The sequence below is a fragment of the Triplophysa rosa genome, linkage group LG9 (genome assembly GCF_024868665.1).
Source record: "Triplophysa rosa linkage group LG9, Trosa_1v2, whole genome shotgun sequence".
Classification (NCBI taxonomy): Eukaryota; Metazoa; Chordata; class Actinopteri; order Cypriniformes; family Nemacheilidae; genus Triplophysa; species Triplophysa rosa.
Window position 1 is genome coordinate 14,948,879 of NC_079898.1, and position 19,227 is coordinate 14,968,105.

Consider the following 19,227-nt stretch of genomic DNA (forward strand, 5'->3'; position numbering starts at 1 on the left):
ACATAGCCAAAACATTATTCATGGTATTTTTTTAAAGATTGACATTTATTCACTTCATAACTTATTTTGTGTCAACTCTCCATTCAACAACGTTGTGTTTTCAGTTATCTAATAATGGTGTTTAGGATGATATAGGCTAGCAAGTAATAAAATAAAATACAAAATATATATTTTTCCCAAATCTCCAACTTTCTTCTTAATATTAAGTATGCAATATTTAACCAATGTTCTAAGGTAATATATAGTTTAGTTGATGTCAAGATTTTCACAATAAATTAAACAAAATTACCAAAAATATTAATCTCACAATGTAGCTATATATTAAAATACTAAGAAATTATTTTGTTGAATTTTATTGATTTTTTTATGAATTCCTTCATTCTTAGCATAAATAGGGCTTTTGTATGTAACATATGTTTGTCCCTCATCTCAAGTTTTCACTATTCACATAACTATCACTATTTTACATAACAGATGTTTACAGTCCGCAGCATCTTTACAATCACAGAATTGTAGAATGTAGGCTATACATTCTTATTTCTTAAACCTGTGCTATGTTACCAGTAACTACATGCAAACTACATTTAGGCTACTAACATATTGACCTAATAGCTTAATTTTAAAAGAATGATTTAAGGTACTTCTAATCTTGCATCGGACGTGACGTGCCCAAGTAGTGACAAAAGCCGCAAGGTACAGTGGCAGGTGCCGATGGCACAAGAGTAAAAGATTCCATAAGGATACGTGATCTAGAATTCCTTATGCACTTCCTTGCATGGTTTATATTGTCTTTCGTCAAAGAGTACAGGGTGGGGGCGCATGACTCAGTGAGTAGAGCGCATCACCATAAATCAGTCCATTCCTCCCCTCCTCTTCTTCGCTCATTGTGAAGCATGCTGCTGTGCACCTTTCACCGCAGAAATCCAGCGCTTTTATGTTGGGGAATAGGAAGCAAATGCGTGGACGATGAAAAAGAAAAATAAACGACTTCGAGGAATGATGTAGAGACAGCTTCTGTAAATATGTAATTGCGCCTAGAGAAGAGGACGGCGGTGTGAATTCGTAGCTTGCATAGCAGCATGACATATTTGTAGCAAACATCACTGCAAACATGGGCTCTCAGGTTGTGCAAACGTTACGCCAAGGGGTCTGGGCTTCACTGACCGGCGGATGGTACCATGATCCAGACCAGAATAAATTCAACAATTCATGTCACCTCTATTTATGGTTGTTTTTGCTTATGCTTCCGTTATCTCTTCATTTGGTGAGTGATACAATGTCGCAGGCCGGCGATGATGTTGTAGTCTGCGAATATGAAGCGTTGAATGCTCCACAACCCTTAGGAAATGTTTCTCAAAAGAAATTAATTTGATTTACATGAAAAAATATTTTATGTGTCAGTTTTAGTGTTTAGGTTTCTGAGATGGCACTGTCGCATTTTTCTCCTGCATCGCCTACAGTACACTTGATGGAGCGCATGACAGCCACTATTATTGTTGTTCAGAAACTAAAGTGTGTATAATTCTAAAGAGCATTTATAAAATCACAAAATAAATAAAATAACAATAAAGTATTATCAATAATTATGACAATGGACTATATTATTATATTATTGTTACAGTCATTACTGTCATGGCTGTGATGTGTGTTTTTCCTCTTTTTCTCAGGCTCTTCCACCCACCACTGCAACCCTCACCATCTACTGCTCCTCAGTGACAGTTTTCTTCATTGTCATTAAGATGGTAAATTATCGCCTCCATCTGATGTTCGATCGGGGTGACATTGTTGCCCAGAATAGTGTGCCTGACATCAGCAAAGGTGTAGACAAGAAAAGCAATGCGTCTGATTCCTGTCTTCCATCTTTGAGGTACTTGGCCCATTTACTGACTTCAGTATTAGTACAACAGAACAAGCGTCCCTTGTCCTCACAGCACACACATTTATCAACTGCCAAAATTTTGCTAAATATTTGTGAACTTTTCTAATCTACAGAAAGAGCAGCACAGTGCCTGATTGCATTGCCACATCAGTATTGACCAAAAACAAACACAGTCCAGTAATACAGGTCACAGTGAAACAGACGGAAAAAGACCCTGGACTTATTGGAGTAAGTAACACTTAAAGTATCATTTTTACATGGTAAATACTGTTGGTGAATGTAAATTTGAAAGTAATATATTTAGCAAGAAGAAAATGAATATTATACTGTACAGTATGTGTTGCTGTCCAGGTTTGAATGCTAAAATCCTCTTCTGTTAACCATGCTTTCTAAAACTGTGAAGGAGTGTCCAAAATCTGAGGAAGCACAGAGGAGCACAGAGGGTATGTAACAGCTTTAATTATAGATCCGGCCGGGTTTTAGTGCAATGCAATCCTTACAAATCTGGGAGCAGGCTGTCCAGATATATCACCGTAAGGGTCTGTCACAAAGCCTAGCATATGGACTGAGGAATAGTGTGACTGCTGTCTTGCCTCAGTTACATGTCACACTGATGTGAGTGTGTGTAGGATACCAGTGTGACATCCTGCCAGACCTCTGAGAAAGAGTCTGACAGCTTCGCCACTAAGCCCAAACACAGTTTTGCAGCTACAGTCTATTCTAAAATTCATACATTGTCCAGAATATTTGGGAAATGTTGGTGCTGTCAATTGATTAAACATGTAATTGCATGATATGCAGATTAATGAAAAAGGATTGATATTTTATAGATGAGTAAATCATTAAATTGACATTACAAAGAGGGATTTTGGAAGTTTTTTATTATTAAGCCTCTCATTGGCCCATGCGGTCCATATACATTTGTTTTGTGTAATCAAGTTTGTCCATCTGTCCAAAGTAGACTTAGGGGCTGTTTACACATGTCACATTTTTTTGTTCCATCTGGGCTGTTTTTTTTAATTGTCGGTTTATATACACAAGTCAGACTGATATCTTTGGCTGTACAGTGTGTTTGGCATCACGTCTCGCTGTTTTAATGTCTCACATAATGTATGCCACGTCTTAAGATACTGCATGAATGTAAACCTTTCAAGCAACCTATGGGCTCTGTTCTCTTTTTGTTCTGTCTAGTTGTCTTTGAATGTGAAAATGCACCCTGTGTGAACATCAAAAACGTGCTGAGTGTTTCGGTGGTGTTTCAAGCTTAAAATTGATTTTTTTTAACATTGTTTAGCATATCCTGCTTCTGTTAAAACAGGATTGAACACTTGTTACATTCACTGTACATTCATGCATTGGCAGATGCTTTTATCCTAAGTGACTTATAGTGCATTTAAGGTATACTCAAATACATTTCATCAATACTGAATGTGTGTTCCCCAGGAATCAAACCCATAACCTTTGCTTTGCTAATGCAACACTCTATCACATGAGTTACAAGATGCTCAAGTCAAATCTATCATGAACATTATGTCCATTTAACATTTTACTAATAATGTCTTCTGTTTTGCTTTTGCAGGCCAGGGTGATGAAAGATCTAGGCCAGAGGCTGAAAAGAGACTCACTCCTGAGGATGTGTTCAGTCCCACCACTGACCAGTCTGCCCCACTTCTGCAAGGAGAGCAGATTCCATCAGCCCACAGAGACAACGCTGATGATAATCAACCCCCAACAGTTAATGAGGAAGACAATATAGAAGACAAAGAGAAACCCCCCACTGACCCCAACAACAATAATACCTCTCCAGAAATCACAAGAGAAGTTGATAATGGAGAAACGCCCGAGGAGAATTATTGCTCAGACGAAATTGCCGTGGTACTGGTCGACAACTCGAGTCCTTCCGCCCACCTGGACGAAAGCGATACGGTGAAGATCACTATCACAATGAGCTGTGACCCACAGACAGCAGCAGAGCTGGAGGAGTCGGTCAAACTCAGCATCCTAGAGTTGGCTCAGGGAGAATCTGACTGTGCCGTCAAAATTCCTGTCATCACCTTTGATTCGCCTCACGAAGCAGAGGTAGCCTCTACTGGGGATGAAAAAGAAGAAGTACCAGTTTCAGGGGACAAATCTGTTCAGGAGCAGTCGGAACGTCAAGACAGCCTCCTCGCCAAAGAGCCAATAAGTTCAGATTCTGCTCAGGAGTGCAAAGAAATAGAAAGCAATGAGAAGGAGATGACCATTCGGAGCCCTCAGCTGACTAACAACAGCTCCTCGGGCATTGACGTGAACTCCCATCTTGATGAAAATGACCCGCCTAAGCTCAAGCCTGATGCTGATGCATTCTTGCAGATTCCGTCGGCGTATATGAGGTGTACGCAAAGTGGAAGAACGCACGGTAGGGGGCTCAGCATTGACAGTGGACGGGACGCCGTTCTCATTGGCCACAAATCTAAAGACAAACTCTGCACAATGACCTCCTCCAAATCAGACCTGGAAGCCAAGGAGGGCCAGAGACCCAATGAGTCCAACTTTGTCGAGTTTGTTTCTTTGCTGGAGTCTATCAACAGCACCAGATTCGGAGGAGGAAATCAGGTTGAGGAGGAGAAAGAAGAAAAAAATGAAAGTAGGTTTACATGTCAGTGATGTTTTTAAAGATAATATGGGTAATGTTTTCGATGTCAAATAAGTTGGTTAGGTTGATTTTTCTGAAAAGTATGAACATTTCATCTACACTGTCAGAAAAATAATGTCAAAAAATCTACGCAAGCTGTCTCTGAGTCAGTACCTTTTAAAAAGTGGTCTTAATATGTACCATTTAGGTTCACATACAGTATGTATACATTTGGTAAGTACTGTACTAATATGTACTCCTTGGTACCATTGTGTACCTCTGAGGTACTAATAAGGTGTAATTTGTGAAGGTGTACCACCCCGGTGACCGCTTGGGTATGTTTTTGACCATTTTTTCTGATAGTGTATGTTCACTCTTAAAAATAAAGGTGTTTCATGATGCCAGAAGAACCTTTTTTGTCTAAATGTTTCCATAAAGAACCTTTAACCCACAGACAACCTTCCCGTTCTTTGGGGCAAAAAAGGTTCTTCAGATTATAAAAATGTAAAAAAAATGGATGGTTCTTTAAAGATCGGCTAAGACATGCAGTTTCTGCCAATTTCATATTAATCTTGAGTACCTATACAGTAGTATTGCATACGTCGTATCTTCGAAGAGTATTTAGTTTAATCAAATTCATAAAAGAGAGATACAGCTGTATGATTATTTCCGGAAAAAGACGAGCTGCTGGAGGCTGGCAGGGGGACGGAACTACAGCACGAGCACACAATACATCATCGCATTATCCCTTCGTGTTTTTTACATTATGCACGTACACGCCGATTGCCAACAAAACACAGACATATGACTTAGTTTGACTTACATTTACGCATTTGGCAGACGCTTTTATCCAAAGCGACTTACATTGCAATATACTATATATTTGTTGCTGAGTATGTGCAATCCCTGTGATCGAACCCATGACCTTGGCATAGCTAGCACCACGCTCTAACCACTGAGCTACAGGAAAGACTTACCGCGTGCAGTTCATGTCCGGCATCTTTTAGCACTGGGAACGCACCATCTATCAGTTTCAAATGATCTCCAAATCCAGCGTTATGTCCACCATTTATATAACACCCCTGAAATGCCGTGAACAAACATTCACACAACTTCTCACTATCGTAAAAGTAACGAGCTGCAGCTTCAGGCCCACAGCGCAGCCAATCTTGACGCAGCACAGCCAATCTTGATAAGTGGGTCTTCCTATCGCTCGTTGGTTGATCGGGCTATTTCTTTCGCCTTGCCGTGGGCGTGCTTTTCTGGGAGACTTGCCCAATAAAAGGAATAGGATCCCTGTTACGAAACAGGGATCCAGACTTATAAAAAACGTTCCGAAACAAGTTGGAGTGCTGGGGGAGTGTATCAAGCACAGAAATACTATGTCATACGTCCAACTCGTTTTTTAACAAGTTGACCATGTTAAGCACGAGAAGCCATGTTAACAGTGTAAAAAAGCCAGAATGCATGAAAAAGAATGTTACCCTGTAACTGTTCTTTGTGGAACAAAAACTGGTTCTTCTATGGCATCGCTGTGAAGAACCCTTTACGCACATTTATTTTTAAGAGTGTTGGGTGATGTTAGTGCCATAGAAATCACATAGTTGAACTTATGTTTTAACATGTTTCAGAGCAAAGCACAGTGACAGAGAAGACCTCAGAGGTCAAGGAGTCTACAGGACAACCAGAACGTCCAAATCCTCCAAACAGTCTGGCTACAGATACAGTGAAAACCTTTCCAGAAACTCTCATTCCTATCGTCTCACCAGAAAGGTATTGTGGCATTTGCAGGTTATGAAGGATGGAAGCTGCGATGGGATAGAATTTAGCCTGAAGTCTTACAGTATGTTGTTTATTTGCTGAAATGCATTTTAATATGGGCTTCACAAAATAATAATATAAGTAATATAAGATTAAACGCTTGATAACAATATAAATGCTGTGTGAAGGGTATGAATGCAGTATAGCTTTAAAGGCGATTTATTAATGTATATAAATAAACTAACTACGTTATACCACTTTTTTTAAGTATAGACAACGAGCGTATGTGTTTAAGGATTAATTTTCTTTGACATGCTCTTACAGTCCGCAGACAGATAAGGAGAGGGATCCAGACTATGATTCTCTGCCCTCACAAACATCTCAGTCAGAGAGTTCAATGCTACAGGTCATCTGTAGACCAGAGGCTACATCTAAAGAAGAGGCATACACGTTCCACACTGTTCACAGTAAGTCATGTTTAACAGCTTTTTAGACATTGTAGAGACAATAAACATTTGTGTTCCATTATTTGTCATGTCATATATCTCTTATGTTTATTTACAGGAGAGAGACCACGGAAACTGTACAACGAAAGAGCTCTAAACTTACCGCTTGGTGCTGAGCTCATCACTGGCAACATATGGTACGATATGGTACGACTTCTTTATAATATTAGGTTTCTTTAAACTCTGTTTAAGATGTTTGATCTATTTTCTATTAGTGATCTCCTCTCCACGTCCTCTAACTCCGAGTGTCAGGATGGGTCAGTAGGAGGGCCTGCCGATTGCCCGTTCCAGCGACGCATCCTTCCAACTCGCCGTCTCCGGCCCAGGAGAACCCACCCGGAAATCTTTCAGGTGTACAATCTTTTCTCCACACATTAACCTTCATCCAATTATATATATTTTTCAATTCACACTTGTGAAATATGAATGTGTTTTTCCATATAGTTTGTGAGCATGGACAGTTCTTAACAAATATATTTGACCACCTGTCATAATAAAGTCAAAACACTAATATTTTAGGAATCTGTTTTAAACTAACAAATGTATCAAATGTATACAAAAATCGAACTAAATCGTTTTATTTGTAATACACAGGAGGAGGATTCTTTGGATGACTCCTCTGAGACATCAACCCAGGAGAAACCCTCGAGAAAGCTCTACTACAAGATAAAGGTTTTTCCAGGGAAATGGGTGAACATATTGTATGATCGGTTAACCTTGCTGGCATTGTTAGACAGGTGAGCGTGCTGGTGAAAATATTAGCACCTCTTTATGTATATCACACTGTTTTCCACAACAACTAAAAGATTGTTTCATTTTTGCAGGAACAAAGATATTACTGAGAACATGGTGGCTATATTCTTGGCTTTCCTGGTGGCTTTTCTTGGGTTTGTGCTGCTAAATGAGGGCTGCTTCAAAGACATCTGGGTCTTTCAGTTCTGCCTGGTCATTGCTAGCTGTCAGTATTCCTTGCTGAAGGTATTGTTTTGCTCATTGGGAACATTTGTTTTCTGCTGAAAATGAACCTGCCGTGTGCTAAAACCTCCTATGTTTTACAGAGTGTTCAACCAGATGCAGCATCACCTACTCATGTGAGTTTGATTTTTAAGAAAATTCACAATACTGTAGTTGTATTAAAAAGGATTTGGAAATGCATTTGTCCTTCACATCAATGTTCACAGGGACATAATCAAATCGTCGTCTACAGTCGCGCTGCATATTTCTGTATGTTCTGTGGCCTTATTTGGATTTTGGAGATTGTGTTGAGAACGCCAGACCTCCCCGTGTCCACTGTCTATGGCATCACCATAGTAACATCAGATTTCCTCCAGTATTTACAAGACATTTTAGTCGGTAAGTGTTTTTCTGAGTTGAAACGTACATGAAAAGATATGAAAATGGTGATTTATGTTCATCTGATTTTTTTAGGGTTTACATACTGCTTCCCTGTAACGTTTCTTCTTGGCCTCTTTCCACAAATCAACACCTTTTTTATATACTTTTTGGAACAAATTGACATGCACTTATTTGGAGGTACAGGTCTGTATCCATGGCATTTTTTAGTTCGAAAATGGACCATCGAAGTTAAATATGAATTTAAATTGTTGCCTGCCTCTTTTCTGCTCAGCTGCAACTGGACTGCTGTCAGCCGTGTACTGCATTGTGCGGAGTATTATAGCAGTTTCTTTACTCTACAGTTTCTGTCTTGGAGCTTTGAAGGTAAGATTTGTTAAGAATTTAAGATTTTTACAAAAAAATGTGCCTATAATGTATTATAATATAAAATAAATGTTAGGTTGTCATGTAACAATAATATAAGATTACAAATTTAGTCAGGAATAGTCTCTGGTTCACAAGGAGCAATGACCTATTGCCTTTAAATGAAAGTAAAACTTGATTTTCTTTTGATTTCTTGGTGCTTTTGTCATTCAATGAACTTGAATATGGAACCTCACCTCCTCAATAATATTCTCTTTAAAGGAGCCTTGGAATGAACAGCATATTCCAGCACTTTTCTCTGGCTTCTGTTCACTGCTGGTGGTCCTGTCTTATCATCTCAGTCGACAAAGCAGCGATCCATCAGTGTTATTGTAAGACCGTTTATGCCCTATTCACAGTTCATTTGTTAGGGAGTCGGGGACACTTTCAATTTCTGCTATAGTGGTTTGGTAAGAGAACATGTCTTAAAAGAGAACATTATAGAACCGAATGCATTGGGGGTCAAATGTTACGCCAATGCACTGTTGGTAAGCAAATATACTGTATATGTATCTTTGATCGCAGCTCTTTGATGAAGTCGAAGCTGATGCCATCTCTTGTGCATGATGATGATGAGGAGGAGGGGATGTCTACTGAGAACACAGACCCTCTGCCAGAGAAACTCAAAAACTCTGTGGTAGGATTTAGTTTAGTTTAGATTTAATCTTGTGTTTGCTTCTAAGCATCAAATGTGTTAATCAAAAGATATATTTGTATTTTGCAGAAAGAAATTTTGCTGTCAGATCTCGTTGTCTGTATCCTCGTTTCAGTTTTGACTTTTGCGGTTACTGCCAGCACTGTTTTCCTGTCCCTAAGGGTGAGGTTCTATTTAAAAAGGGATCTTAATTATTAATCCTCTGTCTCGAAACTGGTGCCTAAATTAATGCTTTTCTCATTCACAGCCATTTGTGTCCATAGTGCTGTATGCTTTAGCGGCCACTGTGGGCTTTGTCACCCACTATATCATCCCTCAGTTACGAAAACACCATCCCTGGATGTGGATCTCTCACCCTGTGCTGAAGAGTAAAGAGTACTCGCAGTTTGAACCTAGAGGTGAGACAGTTCACGTGTCTGCTAAAGTCTTAGTTTGTAGATTCATACTGTACGATTGTCATAAAAAGTGAAATGCTGTCATACCTCCGTTTGTGTATTTATATCAATTTATATAATGAACTAATGTGAATCTGTTACATTCTTTATAAAAAAAAATTGAATTGGCCAAAATCGAGAATAGTTCCTCAAGTTGTCCTTCATGCATGCTTTTCAGAGGATGCTCATCTGATGTGGTTTGAGCGGCTCTATGTGGGGCTGTTGAGCTTTGAAAAGTATGTTGTCTACCCCGCTATCATACTCAGTGCACTTACCAATGATGGCTTCACCCTGAGCCATCAAAAGAAACTAGGAATACAGTAAGTGTCTTTCCCCTTAATCTTACACAACATTCTTAGTATTTGGAAATGAAAATTCTGTCATCAGTTACTCATGCTCTTGTCACTTCAAACCTGTATGACTTTCTTTCGCAGAACACAAAAGAAGATATTTTGAAGAAAGTTGGTAACCAAACAACACTAGCCCCTATTCACTTCTATTGTATGGACACAAAACCAATGCAAGTGAATGGGGGCCAGTTAACAACATTCTTCAAAATATCTTCTTTTGTGTTCTGCGGAAGAAAGTCATACAGGTTTGAAATGACAAGAGGGTGAGTAAATGATGACAGAATTTTCATTTCTTTAACTTCTTTAAGAGAAGAATCCCACAATTTACTTTAACCATACCCAAACTTAAGCCTAACAAAATACATTTTAATTGTATACATTTATAAATGTTAGAATTTTTTTAATTTATTTTAAAACCCACCCCAAAGTGTGTCTTTTAACAAAAAGCAGGACCCAACTATTTCAAATGATTGTATAGACTTTACTTGGAAGAAATAGGTTCCATGCATTTTTCGTTAAGTTAAGACCTATTTGAAATGGGTTAGTATGTTATTCTGAAGTTGCTAAAGCACATAAGTCAAATTTCCCCTAAACTGTTGAAATTACGCCAGTGTATACACACAACCATTCATCATTCTACAAAACAAGAGACTCACCTTGCCACACCCTCTTACTCACATTGCATTTACATAGAGATTCTTAATAAAGAAACTTACTAGAAAGCCGTAAAAACACAATTAGTGACTAGTGAGGCAAATTTATGAGACGATTCACCTCACAAGTATGCAAGAAAATTTCATTCAATCAAGATCAGGCCGTGATTCAATAAGTGACAATGACATTCCTGAAAGTCTTTCAGTTCCCAAATACAAAATATTTTCAATGTTTCTCCATAAAGTAAACATAAAAATCCCAAACTATGTACAATGTGATGATATAAGCAGAAGCGATCTGTAGACCTTGAGCACCATTCTGAGTCCTCTGTGCTGTGATTGGCTGCAACCTGCACCACTCTGATTTATACGTGCTGTGATTGGCTGTAACCTGCCTCTGCATCTGAGTGTCTCAGGCGTCTGTGTCTCGCTCCAGCTGTGATGTCTTGTTGATGACAGTTGCTGGGATGAAGCTTCTCCGTGCCTCCTTCTGCGATCCCAGCTATCAGTTCCTCACGCTCATCTTCACCATCATCTTCTTTGAGTTTGACTGCAGCAGTGCCTCTGAAACCTTCCTGCTCAACTTCTTCATCATGTCTATCATCTTCAGCAAGGTCAGTTCAGCTTAACATGTCTGACACATTATCACAGGAACATTTTCCAAGCGATATTAGTTTCAAACTACTATTTACATTAGCTATTAATATCCAGAGAATCCACAACATCAGTGCAGATTGCATAGCTTGTCATTCAGTCCTATAAATTCCTCACCCCTTATGATGTTTGTTATTCAAAAATGACCTAACCTGACTTTGCCTTCAGCTCTGTTCAAATCTTTTACCATGTTAGAATCTGTTCCAAAGAATCGCAACAATTTTCACCTAAATCAACAAAGTTGGCAGACTCAGTAAAGCCTGAAGGTTTCATGTATCATCATAATTTTCAGTCTCGAGTACAGTGGAAGACACAAGGACATTAAAGAGTTACAATAATCTACAAAATGACACATTTTGAAAGAGGACATCTGTTGTGTGAGACTCTAAAATAGAAGACGGTACATTTAGTAACTGGTCCTAAAATAACCTCTTTTGTTGTCTTGCAGAGACTAACAACGGCTCTTTGTTTTTTTCTACAGCTTTGGGATCTTCTCCACAAGTTGCACTTTATTTTGGTGTACATCGCCCCCTGGCAGATAGCTTGGGGTAGTGCATTTCACGCATTTGCACAACCCTTCGCTGTACCTCGTATCCTTGAAATCTAAGTGGTGGTATTCCCTTACGAAAATATATGGGAATATACTGGAAAATATAATGACAAATGACATATTATTTTCCAGTATATAGACAAATAAATTATTATTTTCCCGTATATTCAGACAAATAATACATTTGCATGGAACCATATTTTTCAATATATGCAAAGCAGCAATTCCTTATATGTTATTTAACATATTGTAATGTTGTAATATATTAACACTTTATTATTCTACTTATTTTCAAATATATATTACATGATTTAATGTAATGACTGTTAATACATAGGAAAATATATTTTCTTTGCCAAAGGGTTGTTAGTGCAAAGATAGTTTCTCAATTGTATCCTGTTACATCAAAGGATTGTTGTAGTATGGTTTTATGAAATAAAGGATTGCTGTAATATGGTTAAATCATGACGGATAATGTTGCTTATCTTGACGGATGTACTCAGACTCTGCCATGCTCCTGGTACAGACGCTCATTACTACTCTCTTCTACACGCCCCTCAGTCCTTTCCTCGGAAGTGCCATATTCATTACCTCTTATCCACGACCTGTTAAGTTCTGGGAGAGGAACTACAAGTAAGATCCCTGCAGATCCCTTCAGAGTGATGTATTGCATTTCCAGCCTGCAGCATACTTGCACACAAATGCAGTCTTCTGACCGCAAAGACAAAATGTGCATATTTTTTTTAAAAACGTAGATGTGATTTTCTTTCCTCCTCCTGGATTAAATGTCATTTGTGTCTGAAGTTCTGCAGACTGTACAAGCAGAGACAGAGCCACGCAATTTTGAATTATTGATGGAGGTTTCAACCACAGTTGTGATGACACAGAATGTTTTTGTTGTTTATATTAAACTTGAATGGCGACAGACAGAAGCATCAAATTAAGTGAGGTGTACTACATGACTGGACGTTTCACTTCATGAACATTTTCTTTGATTTGACATTTTCAGCACCAAACGCATTGACAATTCCAACAGTCGTCTGGAGTCCCAGGTTGACAAAGAGACTGGTAAATGCTCTTTATCTATTCATGTTTTACCACACATCAAAGAAACGGCAGATTGCAGTGTGAAAAAGGTTTGAAAAAAGATTTTTCACGTAAATGGCGAATAAAAAATAGCTCATGCTTTTATTTCATACATAAGTTAAAATAGATAATTGAGTCTATTTTTAATTCAGTCATGTCCTAAATCAATATGACCCAATATGATTTTTTTTGTATTATTTCTGTCTTTTATGGAGTTTTGAACAAAGTTAAATTTTAACAAAGCAAGTTAACTTATACATTTATATATTCTGACTACACAGGCTGTGATGACAACAACCTCAACTCAATCTTCTACGAGTACTTGACGCGCTCCCTGCAGCATTCTTTATGCGGGGATCTGATGTTGGGCCGCTGGGGGAATTTCTGTTCTGGAGATTGCTTCATCCTGGCTTCTGACTACCTTAATGCACTTGTTCACCTCATTGAGGTCGGAAACGGCCTGGTCACCTTTCAGCTGCGAGGCCTGGAGTTCAGGGGTAAATCGTATTGCTATTGCAGCGTTTCAGAGGTATCAGAGAGCTCTCTGTGACCTTTCACGAACCTCTTTTCCTCAGGCACGTACTGTCAGCAGCGTGAGGTGGAGGCCATCACAGAGGGGGTGGAGGAGGATGACTCCTGTTGCTGCTGTGAGCCGGGTCATTTACCTCACATGCTGTCCTGCAATGCTGCTTTCAATCTGCGCTGGCTGGCCTGGGAGGTGACAACAACCAAGTATCTGCTGGAGGGCTACAGCATCAGCGAGAACAATGCTGCCACCATGCTGCAGGTCTATGACTTGCGCAAGCTGCTCATCACTTACTACATTAAGGTACCAGAAATGTTATGAGTTTACGGTTAAAGAGCGAGAAGGGATAGTTCAGTCAAAAGCAAAAAATCTGTCGTCATTTATTCACTCTGTATATGGCCCTTTCTTCTGCCGAACACAGAAGAAGATATTTTGAGAAATGCCAATGGATTTGTAATGGAAGTCAGTGGGGACCAATGTTGTTTGGTTACCGACATTCTTCTAAATATCTTCTTTTGTGTTCTGCAGAAAAAAAGAAAATCATACAGGTTTGAAATGACATGAGGCTGAGCAAATGAATTTACATTTTTGAATGAATTTTCATTTTCTTAAAATGGAGATAATGCTGTAATGTGTTTTTGATATACTATGTGATATATACAGTATGTGTGTTTTTGAAATAATAGTACCCAGATTTGTTATTATCTTTATTCTCATTTTTTTCGGTCTTCAGAGTATCATCTACTATCTGGTGATCAGCCCTAAGATGCAGATATGGGTTAAAGATGAGTCCATGCAGGAAGCACTGCAGTCTTACAGTAAATGGCATCACATTGAGAAAGACCCAGCTGTGTTCAGCATGAAGATTGATGAGGACTATGTCCACTGTCTGCAGGGCGTCACAAGAGCCAGCTATTGTAATGTCTACCTGGGGTGGATTCAGTACTGTGCCAACAAACTAGAGGAGGTAAAGAGACCACACACAAATGGCATTCACAGATTTAAAGTGAACACTGAGTCTTAACGTCAGCAGCTGATCTGAGAACAAGAAGTTCTCTTTTTTATGTCTCTTCTTTTTTATGTTAATTTTAGCCTGTTGAATCGCTCTTGATGTTCTTTTTAAGTGAAGTTGGGTTTGAATGTGGCATGTGAAAGTCTCATTGAGAAACTGTGACTGTGGCACACAACTATGGTATTGAAGCAGGTGGCATAAATTGGGATTTGTCAACACCGCTGAAGTCTTTGCACACCCACAGTGTTTTGGTTTGTTAAACTGAAATGTTAAAGGTATAGTTCCATCAAAATATGGATGCTTTTTCGTCCTTTACATATACTCACTCTCACGTCGTTCCAAACCTGTATGACTTTCTTTCTTCTGCAGAACACAAAAGAAGATATTTTGAAGAAAGTTGGTAACCGAACAACACTGGCCACCATTGACTTCCATTGTGGACACAAAACCACCGAGACATTTCTCAAAATATCTTCTTTTGTGTTCCACAGATGAAAGAGTCGTATACAGGCTTTGAAAAACATGAGGCTGAATACATGATGACAGATTTTTGTGAACTATCCCTTTAAATCTAAAGATGTTTTTGTGCCCAGTCTGTGGACAGTGATGAAGATTCTGCCTTGGTTACTCTGTGTTTCGCTCTGTCTGTACTCGGTCGAAGGTCCCTCAGCACAGCAGCACATAACAGATCCAACAGGTATACATTATGTTTAATATCCACACAGTTTTAGTAAACCAATCAGCCAATCAGAATCAAGAATTCCACAATGCCATGGTATAATATTATTAACCTGTGCATCATCTAGCCGACATCATCTAGCTGATTTTGACCACTGAATTTTTTCTCTGCAGTTTGGATTCATTCCTCTATGGCTTCAACTCGCTGTTCAAAGGTGACTTCCGCATCGCTGCTAAAGATGAGTGGGTGTTTGCCGATATGGACCTGCTGCAGACGGTGGTGGCCCCAGCTGTCAGAATGAGTCTGAAACTTCACCAGGTAAGATAAAGGATCATATTTAACAAGTGTTTCATGTACAGTTACCACGCAGATCATTTACCTTTCACATTATACAGGACCACTTCACAAGCCTGGAGGAGACTGAAGAGCCTGCCGTGCTTTACGAAGCCATCAGTAACTACAGGAGCAGTCTGGTGATCTGTCACGAGAGCGACCCCGCCTGGCGGAGAGCGGTACTGTCCAGTCGAGACACGCTGCTCACACTCCGGCACATGGTGGATGAAGTGCAAGAAGAGTACAAGATCATCATGCTCTACAAACGCCATCTCAGCTTCAAAGTTATAAAGGCAAGATAGCAAAAAGTTTCTGTTTTAAGTGATAGTTCGCCCAAAAAGGACAATTCTGTCATCATTTACTCATCTGTTGGTAACCAAACAGCAGTGGTACCCATTCACTTCTATTGTATGGACACAAAACCAATGCATGTTGTCCATTTTCAAAATATCTTCTTTTCATACAGTCATACAATGTCATACAGGTTTGAAATGACAAGAGATGAGTAAATGATGACCAGTGTTGGGTGTAATTAGTTACTAAGTAATTAGTTACTGTAATTTAATTACTTTTCACTTGAAAAAGTAAAGTAAGGGATTACTCTTATTTTTTCTGTAATTTAATTAGTTACTTCTGATGTAATTAAACTAAATACTGTGTGTAATATATGTGTGTGCAATAGTGGAATTGACATCAAAATTCAAAGTCTAACTTTAAAATGAATGCTTTAATGTATAATTCTCACATTTGTAATACTTTGGTCAGTTAATAAGAGTACTTTATGTAGTTTAATATTATTTATTTGAATGAATTAAAAGAGCCGTTTCATGTCTATCCTTCAATCACTTCACTAATCAAAGTTGATGTAGGATATAGAAAGTAATTAGAAACAAGTAACTAAATACTTTTTGGAGAGAGTAATTTGTACAGTAATCTAATTACACTATTGAATATGTAATTGGTAACTAGTAATTAATTACTTTTTCAGAGTAATTTACCCAACACTGATGATGACAGACTTTTCATTTTTGGGTGATCTATCCCCAGCTTTTGTGTTGCATTATATAATTATATAATGATATATGAATCATTTTTTATTATTCAGCCTTTGCTGTTGTGTGTTAATTATCGTTAATCATTTGTTTTTCCATTCAGATCAATAAAGAGTGTGTGCGAGGGCTTTGGGCAGGCCAGCAACAGGAGTTGGTCTTCCTCCGCAACCGTAATCCTGAGCGCGGAAGCATCCAGAACTCAAAGCAGGCTCTGAGAAACATGATCAACTCCTCCTGTGACCAGCCTCTGGGTTATCCCATGTTTGTGTCCCCGCTCACCACCTCCTACATGGGGACTCACAAGCAAATAAGGAACATATGGGGTGGCCCCCTCAGTTTGGAAAGCATTCGCACCTGGCTGCACTCCAAGTGGTTTCGGTATGCATGAGGCATAAACAAGCTTTTGACATTTAACGGCCGTTTCCATAATCTAAAAAATGCTGTGCTTCTGTCAGGGTGAGAAAGGACAACCTCACCAGCTGTAACAGCGGCACGAACATGGAAGATGTGGATTGTGCCGGATCTTCCTTCAGTCAGAATCAGAACTCCGCAACCTCTCAGAGCTTAAGCCTGCATCACGGCCGACCTCGCAGCTCTCAGTCCCGACATCACGGAGGTCAGACACGGAAACAGAGTTGAATATCAATTATTGTTACCCTGTATTATGTTTATGCTTATTGTCCTTTCTCCTTGCAGCCCACCGGGAGTATCGCAGTCGCTCAGTGCAACCTCAGAGCCAACGGCCCCCCGTCACCAGTCGATCGGGCCCCATCCTGGACAGCCAGCACGGCTCGGGCTCCGGAGGTCCCGGCTTGGCTCAGCGGCTCTCCAACAGCCAGCTATCTTTCAACACCTCCTCCATCGCCTCTGTGTTCTCCCAGGTGCCTCGACTGTCCACCACAGGTCCACTGGCTTCAGCCGCAGGTCACCATCGCTCCGGCCAGGTTTCTTCCTCCAGCTCCACATTAAGTCTGCTGTTTGGCAAGAGGAGCTTCTCCAGCGGTTTGGTCATCTCTGGCCTCTCGGCAGCTGACGGGGGAAACACCAGCGACACGCAGTCCTCCAGCTCAGTCAACATCGTCCTAGGACCATCCTATCGCTCAGCGAGTCGTGCAACCCAGGTGAGTTGATGCATCTTAGCGCATCTAAAGCAGTGCATTCAAGGTATACATTTTATCATCGTGTGTTTTCCCTGGGAAGTGAACCCACAACTTTTGTGTTGCTAATGCTAAAGGAATTTTTGTAAAAACAATAAACATAGTTCAATTTCAGACTACATTAGTAGCTTCTTTCTTTTCAACAGCGGACATCAGAAACTTATGAGAGCATAGATGCTTCTTCGACCTTTACCACGGGCCCGAAGGTCCAGAGCACCGATAGGAGCCAAGAAGACTCGGTCTTTCATGAAGCACCGGAGCAGAAAACCATATGAGACTACAATCACCAAATGCCTCAGCCCAGCATGTCCTCCTGACAGTAATGTACATTACAGGTTTTTAACTCAAACATCTGCCTTGTGTAGAATTAATTGTAAGTATCCTAAGGGAAAGGAACTTAAAGAAAATAAATAAGAGGGCCAAAACTGCTCGCATTTATGTCTAAACCCATACATTTGAATATATGGGAGGGCAGGTTACAGTAGCAGAGTGCGTTTTGAGTGCATGTACTTTACCATCACAGTGGGGGTTGTTTTCTAGAGTGAAAATAAAGATTGTTAAATAATGTGAGATCGCCTGACTAAAGAAAGGGTCAGATATGATTGCATAGCTGTTTTCCTAAATACTGGTGTATTAAAATGTGTTGTGATTCAGGTTTGTCATTGGTATATATTGATACATACGATCAAGGATTCCACTTATAGATGCAAAAGAGAAAGTCTAGAAAAACAGACACTTTCACCCTTTTAAAGGTGAATAACTGGCTTACTATTATTGAAAGGTAACACAAATACATGTGTGCTGCACAGTGTCTTTAAGTATGGCAGGCACAACATAATAAGTATTGACTTTATTTGCTCAGATCAGTAAATTCCTCCAACAGGAAAAAATGATGGAGTTTAATGGGTCTGGAACTACAGACAAAAGCATAATGTTGTACGTTTTTACCGTGGGAGATGTGTGGCTTCCAGGATATTTATTACTGTATGTGATATGGGGGGGGGGTATGTACGATGTGTTGTAATATCAAATATTTCATGGCAAGTCTAGCCCTTTAATAATGACTGAATATTATAATGCTCCTATAAACAGGGAGATGTTTGAAACATAAATCCACTCCATAACACAATTTGAATAAAAAAAGAAAAAGAATTTCTCTCGTTTTTCTTTTCATGTTCTGTAAGATTTACTTGTGTGAACATGTACACAACCGCATTAAACAAATTTTATTTAATCAGCATTTCTAGATGTATTGAGGCCATTCCAGTTGAATTTCAATAAAATCGAAACTCGGGAGTGACAAAGTCATCCAACAGCAAAGCGAAAGACTGACATGACAAGACACATGAAAACTGTGATTAAAATCGAGGTTATCATCACATAACAAAATATTTGAGAACTCTTCCTTGTTTTCTTTGCCGTATTTGAGGTCTGACAAAATACAGAGCATATTTTCTGTTATTTTGACCTGTTTCTCCAGTTCTCATTTTCTTGCAAATAAATGCCAATCGAAACAATATTTGTATTTGAAATTCGGTAGAAATATTGTTAGTGATGAAAAAAATTTC

At 39.3% G+C, this 19,227-nt stretch overlaps 1 protein-coding gene across 1 annotated transcript; it reads left to right on the forward strand.

The window, feature by feature from the left end:
* The first annotated feature begins 807 nt into the window (after nucleotides 1–807).
* On the forward strand, nucleotides 808–19,161 carry pcnx2 (pecanex 2). The gene is made up of 34 exons (XM_057341742.1): nucleotides 808–1,264; nucleotides 1,668–1,867; nucleotides 1,993–2,107; nucleotides 2,283–2,322; nucleotides 3,459–4,505; nucleotides 6,125–6,266; nucleotides 6,579–6,721; nucleotides 6,819–6,897; nucleotides 6,976–7,111; nucleotides 7,355–7,497; nucleotides 7,585–7,738; nucleotides 7,819–7,851; nucleotides 7,942–8,113; nucleotides 8,189–8,299; nucleotides 8,388–8,479; nucleotides 8,741–8,850; nucleotides 9,044–9,155; nucleotides 9,243–9,335; nucleotides 9,421–9,571; nucleotides 9,786–9,927; nucleotides 11,047–11,224; nucleotides 11,746–11,854; nucleotides 12,318–12,447; nucleotides 12,824–12,882; nucleotides 13,182–13,397; nucleotides 13,476–13,729; nucleotides 14,160–14,393; nucleotides 15,032–15,135; nucleotides 15,291–15,435; nucleotides 15,513–15,743; nucleotides 16,606–16,880; nucleotides 16,958–17,118; nucleotides 17,199–17,623; nucleotides 17,806–19,161. The coding sequence occupies exons 1-34, from the start codon at nucleotides 1,112–1,114 to the stop codon at nucleotides 17,932–17,934; spliced, it is 6,018 nt and encodes a 2,005-aa protein (XP_057197725.1). The 5' UTR covers nucleotides 808–1,111; the 3' UTR covers nucleotides 17,935–19,161.
* The last annotated feature ends 66 nt before the right edge of the window (nucleotides 19,162–19,227 follow it).

What these genes read in the sequence shown, in the direction of transcription:
- pcnx2 (XM_057341742.1), top strand. Translation starts at nt 1,112, where the DNA reads ATGGGCTCTCAGGTTGTGCAAACGTTACGCCAAGGGGTCTGGGCTTCA. An exon ending in CCAGGTTGACAAAGAGACTG is followed by an intron (nt 12,883 to 13,181) that starts GTAAATGCTCTT and finishes CTGACTACACAG; the next exon opens with GCTGTGATGACAACAACCTC. An exon ending in TCAGCTTCAAAGTTATAAAG is followed by an intron (nt 15,744 to 16,605) that starts GCAAGATAGCAA and finishes TTTTCCATTCAG; the next exon opens with ATCAATAAAGAGTGTGTGCG.